This window comes from Dromiciops gliroides, chromosome 4 (genome assembly GCF_019393635.1).
Source record: "Dromiciops gliroides isolate mDroGli1 chromosome 4, mDroGli1.pri, whole genome shotgun sequence".
NCBI lineage: Eukaryota > Metazoa > Chordata > Mammalia > Microbiotheria > Microbiotheriidae > Dromiciops > Dromiciops gliroides.
Genome location: NC_057864.1, coordinates 201,399,048 through 201,414,959, shown reverse-complemented (window position 1 = coordinate 201,414,959; position 15,912 = coordinate 201,399,048). Strand labels below are relative to the sequence as shown.

General features: G+C 43.1%; 1 protein-coding gene across 1 annotated transcript in view; it reads right to left on the bottom strand.

Annotated features, from left to right (window-relative positions):
• Positions 1 to 15,912, bottom strand: part of SDK2 (sidekick cell adhesion molecule 2) — a 462,515-nt gene that overhangs the window by 153,961 nt on the left and 292,642 nt on the right. The window contains exon 5 of the mRNA XM_043963496.1: positions 7,563 to 7,696. Coding sequence (XP_043819431.1) covers positions 7,563 to 7,696 — 134 coding nt within the window. The remainder of the gene's footprint in view (positions 1 to 7,562; positions 7,697 to 15,912) is intronic.

Genomic DNA, 15,912 nt, shown 5'->3' with positions numbered 1-15,912 from the left:
ACACAAATCACTGAGTGGGAGAAGGAGGCAAAGGGCGCTTGGAACTGGGAAAACAGAGAAATCTGGTTTGCAAGTTACAATAGGAGCGCCTGCTTTCTCCTTATGCCTGTCAGTTGGAGTGTGAGGGCTTTAGGTGGGTTCTCCCGCCTCCTCTGAGTTGTTGGAGGGCTCTGGGGAGGGAAGGCACAGCAGAGAGATGCTGTGATGATTATTTTTCTCTTGGGGCAAAGTTGCCTGTGACAGCTGAGCTGGGAGTATCTACATTTCATCTATATTTTGGTGGGAGGGTATAGCTATTTAACTTCCCATGAAAAGCAGGCTCTGATGCCACCCAGGGACCGAAGAGGAGAAGGCACTGTGGGTGCCTTCACTCTCTTCCATTCACTCCTGTCCAGAGTGAGCAGAGACCCATAAGATTAGGAGGTAGGCTGGTAAGGAGTCAGGGCATTGGAGTCTGCACATTGGCTTCTCACTTTATGAGGCTCAATTCTCCCTCCCCCCTCCTCATTTGTGTTTTGCTCTTGCTCCACGACAGGTAAGAATCGAAATGATTTAATGACCAGGAGAAATTCAAAGGAAAAAACCCCACCATCTTCAGATGGTTAAAACTTCATTCAGCCAGTTAAGGAACTTGGGCACAAATCCATGAAGTTAGAAAATAAACTTTATATCATTACCCCAGCATGATCAGGGAAAAAAAAAGAAAAGATCCGATTTCCTTCCTTGGGGCAGGAAGCAAATCAGACAGGAGAGAATGTCACCACTGCAGGAATGAGACAATTTTCAAAGTTTCTTTTAGCTCTAAAATGTTATATAACTTCTATTTTAAAAAATGCTAAACTGTATGGCTTTACTTGGATTTGGGCACCAGTAGGACTCCACAGTTCCCAGGGTCCCTTCCAATCTGGGGAAGCTGTGGATCTGATTAGAGGACATCTTTTCTTAGAAGGATTGGTTTGGATTCCAAGGAACTTTGAGTTGGGAGAAGCAAATAGATTCTGGGATACTGAGGAGGAAGTCCTGGAGGAACTTAGGAGGGTCATATCTTGTAAATTTCTTGGTTTGAGGGAATATGGAAACCAGAGGTGGGACAGCCAGGAATTCAGAAACAACATTCACTGCACCTTCTTCTTGGTATTATCTCAGCCTAACCATGGATGATTAATGAGGCTTGCTTTTCTAAGCAGGAGTTGTACAGATGTGGAGGGAAGTGAACATCTGGTTCTCCCAGCTTGCAGCTGCTCTAATGCTAGAAAGAAGAGTTCTGCTCCTATCAAATTCATTCAGTGATTCCTTCTGACCTCTTCCTTGGGCATGGTTCTTGAGTCAACCACCTCTTTCTAGACACTAAAAATAGGATAAGGAATCAGTGTTCCTGGGATCTGTCCATGGATAGATGGGGAAATCACTAAAATCTTGCATACTTCTTTGACTCATGGCTCAGTTTTACCTTAATTTCTTTTGTTTTTCTTTTTTTTTTTTTGCGGGGCAATGAGGGTTAAGCAACTTGCCCAGGGTCACACAGCTAGGAAATGTCAAGGGTCTCAGGCCAGATTTAAACTCGGGTCTTCCTGAATCCAGGGCTGGTGCTTTATCCACTTACCTTAATTTCCAATCCTTCTTCCCTTAAACCATTCCTTCTGTTCCTTACCTGCTCTCCTAGATTCTGATTATTCCAGGGAGAAAGTCTGAAGGAGAGAGTGAAGCTGATGACTTTGCACAGCCTCGCCTTACTTAAATCCAATTCACTTGCAAGTCAAGTTATCACCCTCCTGATGTCATTGGTCCTCTTTGAGAATGAAGGATGAACAACAATTTCAGAGAGAGCGCAAATCTCTCCAAGCCTCAGTTGCACCACTATATTCCCAGTGAGCAAGACTGGTTCTTCTCATGGTCAATGAGGAGAATAATGAATATTGTTTACATAAGTACCCTGCCTAATGATTCCAAGAGCCACTGAAGTTTTTAGAACAGTAAGGAGTCTTAGAAAGCATCAAGTTCAGTCTTCTTGTTTTATAGATACAGAAACCCAAGCCTAGAGTGGTAAAGTGATTTGCCCAAGGTTCAATAAGCACTGATCAATAGAGCTGAGCTTAGAACCAAGGTCCACTGACTCCCTGTCCCATGCCTACAATGCCTGCAGCAGGTAGAGCTCCTTAAGTCTTACTCATCTACTTGAGATGAATACAGTCAAACCAGGCTGAGACAGGATGTTGTTGAGACAGGCTGTAGTCAGACCACAACTGTGCTGACACCTTGACCACTCTAAGAACTCCAAGTTGTGCTGTGATCTGGAACCTTTTACTCACTTGCCATCATCAGCTGAGCTGCTCTCATTGACTGATACTCTGCCCTTCTCACTAACTAGCAATCTCCTCCCCACTCTTACTCTTCTACTCCTGGCGTTGCTGATTTCCTTGATGTATAAGTTATCTACTTCCCCCACTCCTGATTTCCCTTCTTGCATCCCCATCCACTTCAACCCTACATCTCTCCCAGGTCCCACCCTGGATCTGCTTGCCCCCTTCACCATTCCCTGTACATCTCCTAGTCCATAATGAACAAATTTCCCTCCAATTTATCTGTCTTCCTCTAACTCTCCTTCCATCTTTATGGAACTCACAGAGACCTGGATCCCCCCAAGATGCCCCTGATCTTCCTGGATATCCTTTCCAATAATTGTTTCACCTTTCTTTTCTCATACCCCCTGATATACTAGTCTCAGAGGAGGCGAGTCAGAATGCCTCCTGTTTTCAACTGTCATTTCCAGACTTTCCCTCTGCTTCCATCATTCAGAAACTTTTCATCCTTTGAAGTTCACTATCTCCAAATTTATCACCCAAACCACATCCTGGTGGATATTATCTACTGAGGGCCAGGTTATTCTTTCTCCTTTCTCAATGACTTCAGTGCCGGGTTCACAGTTTTCTCTCCACCCCAACTCTTTCCCTTATGTTAGAAGACTTCAACATACATATCAATGTTCTCTCAAGCACCCTAACCTCCCAGTTGGCCAATCTGCTCAAATCCCATGACCCACTCTTTTTTTCCACTTCAACTCTTCATGGGGATAGCAACACCCTTTGATCTTTCCATCATGTACAAGTATTCCACTTCTCTGGTCAAGAAGTCTGATATTACTTTACTCTATCACAATCTTGCATCAGTCCATCTCTCCCTATTCTTTACTCTTCCTAAATCTATTCATTGTTGTTACTTGTTGTTTGTCCCTTCATTCTCAAAGAGGACCGTGATATCGGGGTGATGTCATGACTTGCAGTGAATTGGATTTAAGTGAGGAAGGGCTGTGCAAGGTCACCAACTTCACTCTTTCCTCCAGAGCCATCTGGGTCCAATGGCAAAATATGTATCACGACAACTGGAGATGACCCCGGATGTTTAAGACAATTGAGGTTAAATGACTTTCCCAGGATCACAAAGCTAGTAAGTGTCTGAGGTGAGATTTGAATTCAGGTCCTTCCAACTTCAGGGCCAGTGCTCTATCTACTGTGACACCCAACTGCCCCCAATGTATTCTTTACCTTCACCATGACTTCTAATCCTTCCACTCTTTGGTTCTTTCTCAAGATATCGCCCTGATCTGGATAATTCTCCTCTAAATCTTGACCCTCTCCAAACCCTGGAAAACCTTTAGTTAACCTTTTCAACTTTACACTATCTTTTGCTCTTGGATCATTTGCTCTCATGACCTATGGCTACACAGCTCTCTGCAAATCCCAACCTGGAATTACTCCTACCATTAATTTCCTCCTCTCCTCTTCTCATGCTGTTGAACAGAGCTGGAGGAAATCATACAACCGTGTTGATTAGGTTCACTACAACTTTGTATTATCTAATCTCAACAGTGCCCTCACTGGAGTGAAGAAATCTTTTTAATCCTCCCTAATTGAATCTCTAGTCCATTTGCCAAACTTCGGTTGTCCTTTAAGTCTTTTGTAACACTCCTTCCTCCAAACTCTCAGCTGAGGGTCTTGACTCACACTTTATTGAGGAAACAGAGGTAATTGGCCACGAACTCCCTCTTCTTTCCTCCCAACTCCTTGAGAACATCTCCCGTTACTTCCTCCTTTACTTAAGTCTCTATTGAAGAGGTGGACCTTCTCCTTGCCAAGACTAACCTCTCTAAATGAACTTGTGATCCCATCCACTCCTGTCTTTACCAGAAGATTGTTACCACTCCTCTCTTTCAACACTCCTCTTTCTGACCTTTAATCTCTTCCCTGCCACCTAAAACATGCAAGTCTTTTCCATACTTAAAAAAATCCTTCACTAGACTCTGTAATTCTCACTAGCTATCTTTCTAGATGTCTCCCCCTTTTCCCAGCAAACATCTTGAAGAATCTATCTACATTTCTTTCCTCTATTTCCTCTCACTCACTAATCAACCCTCTGCAGCTTGGCTTGTGACCTCATCTTACAAATGAATCTGCTCTCTCCAAAATTACTAATGATCTCTTACTTGCCAATGCTGATGACCTTTTCTCATGAATGTGCTGGTAAATGTTTAGCAACTAGCTCTCTGGGGAAAAAAGAAGACACAGGACACATTTTTAAGTTTAATCACCATGATTAACATTTTTTTCCACTGTCTTAAGGCAATCAACAAAACAATGCATCAAACCCTGACTTGTTTGCCAGTTTCTGAGGTGTAAATGTTCCCACTGAAAATTTAACATTCAGCTTGAGGGTTTAAACTGGCATAGTCCTCACCCTTCTCATTTTTTCTTCAGTGCTTGACATTGTTGACTACCCTCTCCTCTTGGATGCTTTCTCTTCTGTGGTGATCTCTCATCTTTTAGTTACTGCCCTTACTCGGTTTTCTTCCTGTCTGACTGCATTCTCAGTCGTCTCCTTTTCTGGACCATCACCCATGTTATGTCCCCATACCTGGAGGTAAACCTAACCTAACCTAACCTTCCCTTCCCTTCCCTTCCCTTCCCTTCCCTTCCCTTCCCTTCCCTTCCCTTCCCTTCCCTTCTTTCTCTACAATCCATCAGTGACTTCAACATGGGTTTAATTATCTCTATGAAGTTTGATTTCTAGACTAGACCTCCCTGGTGTCTGTCCTGAACTTCAGTCCCACATCATGAATTAGCTATTGGGCATTTTGAACTGGGTGCCCTGTAGGAATCTCAAACTCAACATGTCCAAAAAAAGGAGTCACTATCTTTCCTGAAAACCTACCCCTCTTCTGAGCTTTCCTATTCCTGCCGAGTACACCATGGTCCCTCTAGTCATGTGCTTCTACAAGCTGGGTGTGAACCTCAACGCTTCACTTTCATGCTATATATCCCATCAGTTGATATATTTTGGCCTCCATTTCCATCTCCCTCATGCAATCAATCCCCCCTTTCTCCCCTCACATGGCCAAACCTTCCTTCAGACGCTCATCACCTCTTCCCTGGTATATTGAAATAGTTTCTAATTGATCTCCCTGCCTCAAATCTCTTCATTCTGATGCATCCAACACAGAACTCCTAAAGTAATCTTCCTAAAGCACAGGTCTGATCCCTGCCTCCCCCTTTAACTCTGGTGTCTCTAAGAATAAATATCTACTCCTTATTTGGCACTTAAAGCCCTTCTCAATTTATCTCCTTTCCATCTTTCCAATCTTCTTTTTTAAAAATAGTATTTTATTTTATTTTTTCCAATTATATGTAAAGATAGTTTTCAATATTCATTTTTGTAAGATTTTGAGTTCTAAATTTTTCTCCCTCCCTCCCTCCCTTTTCTCCCTGCTCTTGAAGCCAGCAAGCAATCTGATATACATCTTTCCAATTTTCTTACTCACTCTTCCCCTCCATGTACTCTATTGTCCAGGTGCACTAGCCTTCTTGCTGCCTATCACACATGACCTTCCACCTCTCATCTCTGGGATTTTCCAATGGCTGTCTCCAAAGCTTGGGATCTGCTTCTTTCTCATTTTTGCTTCTTGTAATTCTTAGTTTCTTTCAAGACTCAGCTCAAGCATTTAACCCTTTGTAGAAACTCTTCCCTCTTTCTCCCAAGTGCTAATACCTTCTACATCCCCGTACCTGCCTTGTTTTTGCTTTGTATTTTGTGTGTGAATGCATGTACATATGCCCACAACACAGAAATGTGTGCATATATGTAGATGTACACACATGTGAACACACACAAATATATATTTGTGTGCATACACACATATAATATATTATCTATATGTACACATACATACTACATACATACACATACAAACATGTGCATATGCAGCAGCTAAATAGTACAGTGGATAGAGTGCTAGGTCTGGAGTCAGGAAGACTCTTCCTGAGTTCAAGCCTGGTCAGACACTTCCTAGCTGTGTGACCCTGGGAAAGTCAGTTTACCCTGTTTGCCTCAGTTTCCTCATCTTTAAAATGAGATGGAGAAGGAAATAGCAAACCACTCCAGTTTCTTTGCTAAGAAAACCCCCCAAATGGGGTCACAATTGAAAATGACTGAATGATATATACACATAAACTTTTATGTGTGGGCATAAACAGACACACACACTCATAAAATATAAGTTTCTTAAGGGGAGGGACTGTTTTGCTTTTGTCCTTGTACATCTAGTGCCTATCACACATTAGATGCTTAATAAATGATTGTTTGATTCTTATCAATGGGAACAATACCCTGGGCTGAGTTCTTCAGGGCAGACAGGTTTCTTTACATGTCTGCTTAGGAATAGCTTTCTTTAAAAACATGATTCCTGGGGCAGCTAGGTGACGCAGTGGATAAAGCACCAGCCCTGGATTCAGGAGGACCTGAGTTCAAATCCGGCCTCAGACACTTGACCCTTACTAGCTGTGTAAGCCTGGGCAAGTCACTTAACCCTCATTGCCCTGCAAAAACCCCAAACCCCAAACCAAAACCAAAGAAAAAAAACCGCCCCATGATTTCCTACCCCCTTCTCTCTCACTGCCAGAAGTGTGGCAGTCTCTGGTCCCAAAAATTAGGGCAGGGTTCTTAACCTGTGGCATACAGATTCTCCCCTCTTCCCAAAGATTCGTGGATAGATTTTGGGGGCATAGGGGTCCATGGATGGAAAAAATTACATTTTTATTTCATTATAATCTTTTAAAAATCTTATGTAGTTTATTTGATGTTTTTAGAAAATTATTGAAAAATAGGCTGCTCTGGGCTGAGGAAGGGGTCCTTGCCACAAAAATTAGGAACCCCTTCTTTAGTAGTTCTTTTGCACACACTCCCATGCGCACATACACACACACACACACACTCACTCTGCAACTACTCCCAATTTCCCAGGAGCCTCTTTTGATGAAGCCTTGGGATCTCACACTTGTCAAGGGAGCCAATGTTAAGTGCTCAGCCCCTTGGCTGTCTTTTTTGCATGCTGTCTCTCCCATCCCCTGCTGCTCTGCAGGTAGGCCTCTTCCTACCTCCCCTCTATGCCCTCAAGCCAGATACATATCCTTCTCTGCAGTCCACCTCTTTCCCAGGTATCTCCCCCTCCCCAGCACCTTTCCTGAAGATTGAACAGCCCACTCCTTTATCAGTTCCCCAGGCCTTGTGCTTACTTTCCACGGTGAGAGTGATGGGCTGGCTGGTCTTGTTATCCCCGTTCTTGTCATTAACGGCCTGCACGTAGTACCGGCCAGCGTCGGGAGCCACAGTTGACAGAATGACTAGGGTGTTATCCAGCGTGATGGCTCTGAGGAGGACAGAGAACTGATTGAGAGATTCTGTCAGGGGCACCCCCAAGCCTCCCTCTGAAGCAGCATGGGGCTGGGGAAGGAGGAATTCTGGGGACTTACTAGGTAAGGAAGACTGAACGAGGAGGGAGAGTGTGTGTGTGTGTGTGTGTGTGTGTGTGTGTGTGCGCGCGCGTGCGCGCGCACACTGATGAGAAATGGGAAATGATAACAGGCAGGCATAAAGCTAAAATAATAATGCCTTACGTTGATATTGAACATTAACATTTTCAATTCATTTTCATAGACATTATCTTTTCTGATCCTCATATCCCCGTGAAGGAAGGCAGGATGAAGAGTATAATCTCTATTTTTGAGGTGAGGAAATAGAGGTGCATAGAAACCTAGTTACCCCTTATCTATTTATGTCTAGGTATTCCTTAACCTTGACAGGGCTGCATTTCAGCCCCCATCCCCTTAATTTCATCTTATGCCTGAGCCCCAGCCTCTGCTATAGCTGATGTCAGTGGCCCCCAATTCTTTCTCCTCCCACAGTCCCTCTTTGCCTATGGTGAAATTCATACCCTTCTACAAGGTTCCTCAATGTCAGAATCAAAAATAGATGTATGTGTGCATACGTGTATATGCATGTGTATTGGTGGGAGGAATTGGGTTATGTTTGACCGTTAATTTCATGTTCACTTTGTAATTCTATCTCCAGAAGGTTTTGCATAAATTCCCAGTATGAGGTAATTTAGCATGGGAGGTTTTGAAAAGCACTGGGGGGAGGGGGACATGCTATGAAGTAATGTGTCCCCCAGTATTTTTCAAGAACTCTTATGCTGAGAGATTCCTCAAGCACAGCCTTCTAGGGGATATTGTCTCTAAGAGAACAGGAAGATTATCTGGGACCAGACAAGCCCCTATACATAACATGAGTTCACATACTAAATGACTGCCAAACTAAATTGTGCCTGACCTATATGAACTTATCTATGAGTATAACATCACGTAGTTGATGGTTTGATTCAATTAAATTCAACAAATATTTATTAAACACCTATTACTATATGCACAAGGTACTCTGTAAGGGCCTGGGAATAATTATAGGATGAAGACAAATTCCCTGTCCTCAAGGGTGTAGTAGATATTAAAGATGATAATTTAGATGAAAGCCCCAGGCATAAGGTATTATTAGCCAAATGTACTGTTGGGTTCAATCCATGTCTCCTTTAGCCTAGAACTCAATAGTCCCTGACCCTGTGCCTCAGTTTCCCCCTGTGAATCAGGATTAAAACAAAACAAACCTGCCTTTTTTCCATCTAGAGAAATCTCTTCTCTTCCTGAGGATGGACAGGTGTCTGAGAGGGTAGAGTGGTACAAAGATAGAACTATGTTTATCCCAAATCTCAATAACGTTTTTTCCCCTTGGGACCAATATTGGAGACTAGAATCCCAGACTCAAGTGAGGGAGTATACATCCCAGCTGGGAACCTACTGGGCTTCATTATAGCCCTTAAAAGTCTGACCACCAACAAATTTTCTTCTTTTCTTGTTTTCCATCTTCTTTTATTCATTTCCCCATTGACAAACAAAACCATTAGTTTGTCAAGTCTAGCTCCAAATTTTAATGTGATGTGCATGAGACAGCTGTTAAACATCCTTAATGTTAGTTTAACAAGGACAAATCCAGTTGAATCCTTTTCAGATTTTCCCATAAGGTGAATGTTACAGAGTTTTAAAAAGAGCCTCTCAAAGGAGCCGCTTCACAAATGTCTCTTTTGTTTATACTTTCACCAGAGCTGGGGGTTTTGCCCTTTTTTTCTTTTATTCTGTTGGTCTTTTACACGTCAGTCTTCCTGCCATGAAAAGAGCTGCAGGGAGGGGCAGCTAGGTGGCACAGTGGATAAAGCACTGGCCCTGGATTCAAGAGGACCTGAGTTCAAATCTGACCTCAGACACTGGACACTTACTAGCTGTGTGACCCTGGGCAAGTCACTTAACCCTCATTGCCCTGCAAAAAAAAAAAAAAAAGAAAGAAAGAAAGAAAGAAAGAGAAAAAAGAAAGAAAAAAGAGCTGCAGGGAATTGCGGAGAATGCTCACTCATCCACTCTGTTCTTCCCCAAGAATTACTTCTTTCCTTCCTTCCTGAAGAGTTCCCTCTTTGTTTCTCCCAATAACATGGACATTGGGAGTTAGAGGTAGGGTGTAGCTCTGGATGGAGGCATGGCAAATTGTGGTGGTATGTAGTGGTAATAAATAAAGTATTGCCTTTGCAATCAGGAAGACCTGAGTTCAAATTTTGCCTCTGGAACTTAGTAGCTGCTTTGACCTCACTGAGTAAGCATATATTAAGTGTCCACTATGTGCCAGGCAAAAAATGGCCCCTGCTGTCAAGATGCTGGTAGTCTAATGACCTCTTTGTTGCCAAATCCAATGACTTTTTCCACAGTCCTTATCCTTCTTGACCATTGTACAACATTGGACCATCAATCACCCTCCTCCTTGATACTGTCTTCTCTTGAGGTTTTAAGGACACTGCTCTCTCCTGGTTCTCTTCTTACCTATCTGAAGGCTCCTTCTCAGACTCCTTTACTGGATCTTCATCCAGGTCATGCCCACTAACCACAGATGTACTACAGAGTTTTGTCCTTCTCCCTCCATATTACATTTGGTGACCTCATGGGCTCCGGGGATTTAATTACCATCTCTATCCCAGGGATCCTCAAACCTGCCTATCCTGCTGACCTCCAGTCTCGGTCTCCATGTGCCTTTCAGACATTTCAAACATAGTATCTAGTAGACATCTTAAACTCAACATCTCCTATTCCCTATTACTGTTGAAGGTACCATCATTCTTCAAGTCCCCAGGGGTGACCTAGGTAGGGCATCCTTGACTCCTTGCTAGCTCTCACCGTCACCCCCCCATACCTAATCTGTTCCCAAGTCCTGTTGAAGCTACCTTAGCAACATCTCTCAAATGCCCTTCCCCCTTCTCTCCCCTGGCACTGCCACCACTCAGGTGCAGGTCCTCTACACTTTATACCTGGGCTACTGCAATGGTCTGATGGTTGTTCTCTTGGCCACAAGTTTCTGCTCACTCCACTCCATCCTTCATTCAGTTGCCAAAGTAATTTTCCTACAGCATAAACCTGATCATCTCACCCCTCACCCACCACAATAAACTTGAGTGGCTCCCTATCACCTACAAGATCAAATATAAAACCCTCTGTTTGGCATTCAAAGCCCTTTATAACCTTTGTTGTTCAGTCCTTTCTGACTCTTTGTACCCCTATTTGGGGTTTTCTTGGCAAAGTTACTGGAGTGGTTTGCCAATTCCTTCTCTAGCTCATTTGACAGATGAGAGTTAAGTGACTCGCCCAGTGTCACACAGCCAGTAAATTTCTGAGGCCAGATTTGAACTCAGGAAGAGGAGTTTTTGCTGTTTTAAGATTCTCCATGTTTTAAAGGTTCTAGGCTTTTTCCCTGGGTGGCTCCCGTGCCTCATTATTTCTGCCTGTTGGCTTTCCTTCAAGTCCTAACTAAAATTGCATTTTTTTCTGGCAGCTTTTTCAAATCCCTCCTAATTCTTGAGCTTTCTCTTTTTTAAATACTTGCTGGTTGTATCCCCTATTAAACTGTGAGTTCCTTGAGGGCAAGGACTATATTTTGCCTCTTTTTGTATCTCCAGTGCTTATCACAGTGTCTAGCACATAGTAGGTATTTAATAAATGCTTATTGACTAACTGACAGAACAACTCTGTGACAAAGATATGGGTATTATGCTTTTTTTTTTTTTAATAGATGAAAGGCAGTATGGTTGTAGTGGCTAAAGATTCAAGAAGACCTGGGTCCTTCCCTGCCTCTTCTTCCCTCTTAGCATTCCCTTCCTCCACCCTGTGTACAGTAGCCAAGTACATGCACACACACACATACATGGACATACACACACACGCAGACCTTCTGGTGTGCAAATGACCTTGAGAATAAAGTCAGAAGATTATAGGGTTAGTATTATTTAAAGTTCATAATCAACTCCGGTCATGCAGATCTCAGTGTCCTCATTCAGTCGTCTTGCCTTGGCTGCAATTATTGGCTTAAATTTAAAAATAACACTGCACCTTTAACACCTAGGTGGTGGCTATCCTCACTCTTTTTCTCTTCTTTCTCTCAGGCAATCCTGGGTACAGTTACAGAGGCAATGAGGTATCAGGGAAAGAATGGAGAACTGGATGGCAGAAGACCTGGGCATCCCTGCAATGCCACTAAACAGCTGTGTGAATTTGGGGGCAGGTAGGTGGCATAGCAGATAGAACCCTGGGTTTGAAATCAGGAAGATTCATCTTTCTGAGTTCAAATCTGACCTCAGATTCCTACTGGCTGTGTTTTCCTGGGCAAATCACTTAAGTTTGTTTGCCTGAATTTCCTCATCTGTAAAATGAGCTGGAGAAGGAAATGGGAAACCACTCCAGTATCTTTGTCAAAAAATACAAACAAACCCAAATAGGGTCATGAAGGTTGGACATGACTGAAATGACTGAACAAAAAGACTTCAGGCAACCTATTTTCCTCACTCTCTTCTTCAAATAACAACAACAACAACAGCTAGAACTTATATAATGCTTTAAGATTTGCAAAGCGCTTTACAAGTATTATCTCATTTAATCTTCTCAACAACAATTACAGGGTAGGTGCTACTATTACAACCTCCATTTTACAATGAGGAAATTGAGGCAGGTAGAGGTTAAGTGACTTGATCAGTGTCACACAGTTATGATCTGAAGCCAGATTTGAACTTAGTTCTTCCTGATTCCAGGCCCAGTGCTCTAGTCTTTGAGCCACCTGGAACCTTGATAAAATCAATCAATCAATCAATGAATCAAGCACCTACTATGTGCCAGGCACTGTGTTAACTAACACTGGGAATACAAAAAGAGGCAAAATACAGTCCTTGCCTTCAAGGAGTTTACAATCTAATGGGGGAGGACAACATGCAAACAAATATATACAAGGTAAGCTATATGTAGGATAAATAGGAAATAATAAAAGAGGGAAAGCAATAGAATTAAGAGGGCTTAAGGAAAGGCCTCCTGTACCAGGTGGGATTTTAGTTGGGATTTAAAAGGAGTTACACTAGGGAACCTGTAAGGTCCCTTCTCTAACATTCTAGTTCCAACTTTCTCTCTCCAACCTTTTTGGTCTTTGCCCAAAGTTTCTTTGTCTATTTGGGCCCCATGTACTCCTTTGTGGTTCCTGGTTCAAACTGTGCTGGCTTTGAAACAGGCTTGTTTTCTATAAAGTTAGTGCTTTTTTTGGGCCTGCCTGGAGGAATTTCAGTCTTCCACCCATCTCCTGGTCCATAACCTAGGCCCTACCTTCTTTCATCTGTCTATACTTCCATAGTGTGTTCTCTCCTCCACTGAGACTTGGGAACTCTTCTCTACTCAATTTTTTTCTTTTCTTTTCATTTCTTTTTTTTCCCCCTGTGGGCCAATGAAGGTTAAGTGACTTGCCCAGGGTCACACAGCTAGTAAGTGTCAATTGTCTGAGGCTGAATCCAGGGCCAGTGCTTTATCCACTGTGCCACCTAACTGGCCCCTCTACTCAATTTCTAGGCTCCTGTCTACCCCCTCAGAAGGTCAGAGTTAGAACATGCCATTGACCATATCCAGTCCAATAGAAGAGGAAATGGTGGCCCAGGGATAAGATACCCAAGGTCCCATGACTAGTTAATGGCAGAGCTGGGACTAGAACCCAGGCCTCCTGGGGCTCAGGTCAGCCTTTTTTTCACTTTACCAAAATGACCGTGTTCAGTCACATGGGAAACTAGTTTCTCCATCTCTACATAACAGGACCTATTGTTTCAGAGCTACTTTTGAAGACTTCCAGTTTACTTTTAAAAAAATAACTTCAATTCAGGGGCAGCTAGGTGGCATAGTAAGACAGAGCACTGGCCCTGGAGTGAGGACGACCTGAGATCAGACACTTACTAGCTGTGTGACCCTGGGCAAGTCACTTAACCCCAATTGCCTCCAAGTTTAAAAAAAAATAACTTTACCTCAATGGATTGACCAAACATTTACATAGCACACACTATGTTCAAGGCAGTATGCTGGGTCTTGTGGTTATGAATACAAAAACAAAACAGTATTTTCCCTCTCTTTAAGATCCTTGTGCTCAAATTCAGCTAATTTAAGGACACATCTCTTCACGTCAGTCTTTTATTAAAAACAAAAACAAAAATGTCAGAGTGAGAGTTTCGATCCTCCATCCGTGTGCTCTGAGAATTTTAGAGTTAGCAGAAGCAAGGAGGCAGAGAGGACCAATGAAGCTTACTTTACACCTAGATGATTTCCACCCTACTAGAAAGATTCCATTTTCCCTTGTGGTCTCAGTTGATGGCTAAAGACAAGATGATAAGAGCTAACATTTGCATAACCCTTTAAGATTTACAAAGTACTTTTATGATACATTATCTCATTTGATCTTTATGACAGCCCTGCAAGGTTGATGCTATTATTAATCTCATTTATAGATGTGGGAACTAAGGCTGAGAGAGGCTGACTCGTTCTGGGACCCTGGGAGACAGGATTCGCACTCAGGTCTTCCTGACTCCATGGGCTATGCTCTCATCACTACGCTGCTTTTCCTGACTCCAAATTCTTTGTTCGATCCGTTGGATCCTCCAGCTGCCTTACATCCCAAGGGAAAACATACTAGGACCGGACTGAAGTTAACAGGAGATCATTTAGTTTACTCTCCAAATTGTATATAGCAGTATCCAAGCTTTGTGAGGAACTTCCAGACAAGGAATCAAGGCTTTTGAACAAAGTGGCTACAGTTCCAAATGTAGAAATTCCTAAGGGGTTTGTAGACGCTATGTATCAGAATTTGAGAGGTGGCTAGGTGGTTCAGTGGATAGGGCACTGGCTGGGCCTGGAATCAGGAAGACCTGGGGTCCAATATGGACTCAAGACACTTGTTACTAGCTGTATTACCCTAGGCAAGTCACTTCACCTCTGCCTGACTCAGTTTCCTCAACTATAAAATGAGGATAATAATTATATTGCCCTCCTAGGGTTGTTTGAGGCTCAAATGAGATAATATTTGCAAAGCACTTAGCACAGTGCCTGGCATGTAATAGATACTTAAAGAATGTTTCCTTGCCTCCTGACTCAGGGCTGGATTCCACAGCCATGACCCCTTCTCGAACCAGATCCATCACACTATCCAGCTGGGTTAGCTCCGAATGGCCAAGTTCCCACCTTCCGGTCCTCTTCTCCATGACTATACCCTTCTTGAGCTCATGGTATTCCATGCCTGGGGACACTTGATAATTTAATTAGAGAACTGACTGAGTAAGTCAGACTGAAAGCTCCCCAGCGGCCTGTACATTCTTCCTATTGTTACTCCTCTTGCCTTCATTCCCACAACATACAGCCGGGGGATGGATAAGGTGTTACTAATCACTGTTTAGACCCCAGCAGCAGTGTAGCCCATAGACAGAACTCTCCCTCAACCCCCCCCCCCCCCGCCTCCCTCCTCCCCTCCAGCTCTCTATGGCTGATAGCACTCATTGGATATGTATCCCCTGCATACAGATGCCAGAGAATTTGCTGCCAGGGGTCCTGTCTACTCAACTATGAATATTAATCTGCCGTAATTGTTGAGATAAAACCACTGGAATGGTTTTCTCATACAGTCGGCATGGAGGATGGGGTAGTGGGAAGAGGAGGGAAAGAGTGTCTCTGTGTATGCTGGGATCATGGGGTAGGATGAGGTTATGAATTAAAATAACCTGAGAGGGGTTTGGTAAATGAGACTGGGATAATGGGAAGGAGGATGGTGTGAATGGAGAGGTGATGGAATTGTGGTGTTTCATATTTACAGAGGATAAGCTCCCTATTTCAGAGGAGCATTGTAAGATAGTTTTGAGGATGGCTGTCTCAGCTTTGTAAAGTTAGACAGTGGTATAAAAGAACAGAATTAATATCCATGCTAACTGTGTACTAGCAAGCTTGGGCGATAGATATGGAAAAGAACAACTATGTAGTCAGAAGACCTAGGTTTGAGTGACCTTGGGCAAAGCAATTCACCTCTATGGGCTTCAGTTTTTTCATCTGTAAAATGGGAATAACAATCACAGGACATAAATTTAGGCTCATCATTTTCCAGATGAGAAAACTGCTAAAGCCACACAGGTAGAACTGGAAACTGAACCCAGATCCTCTGACT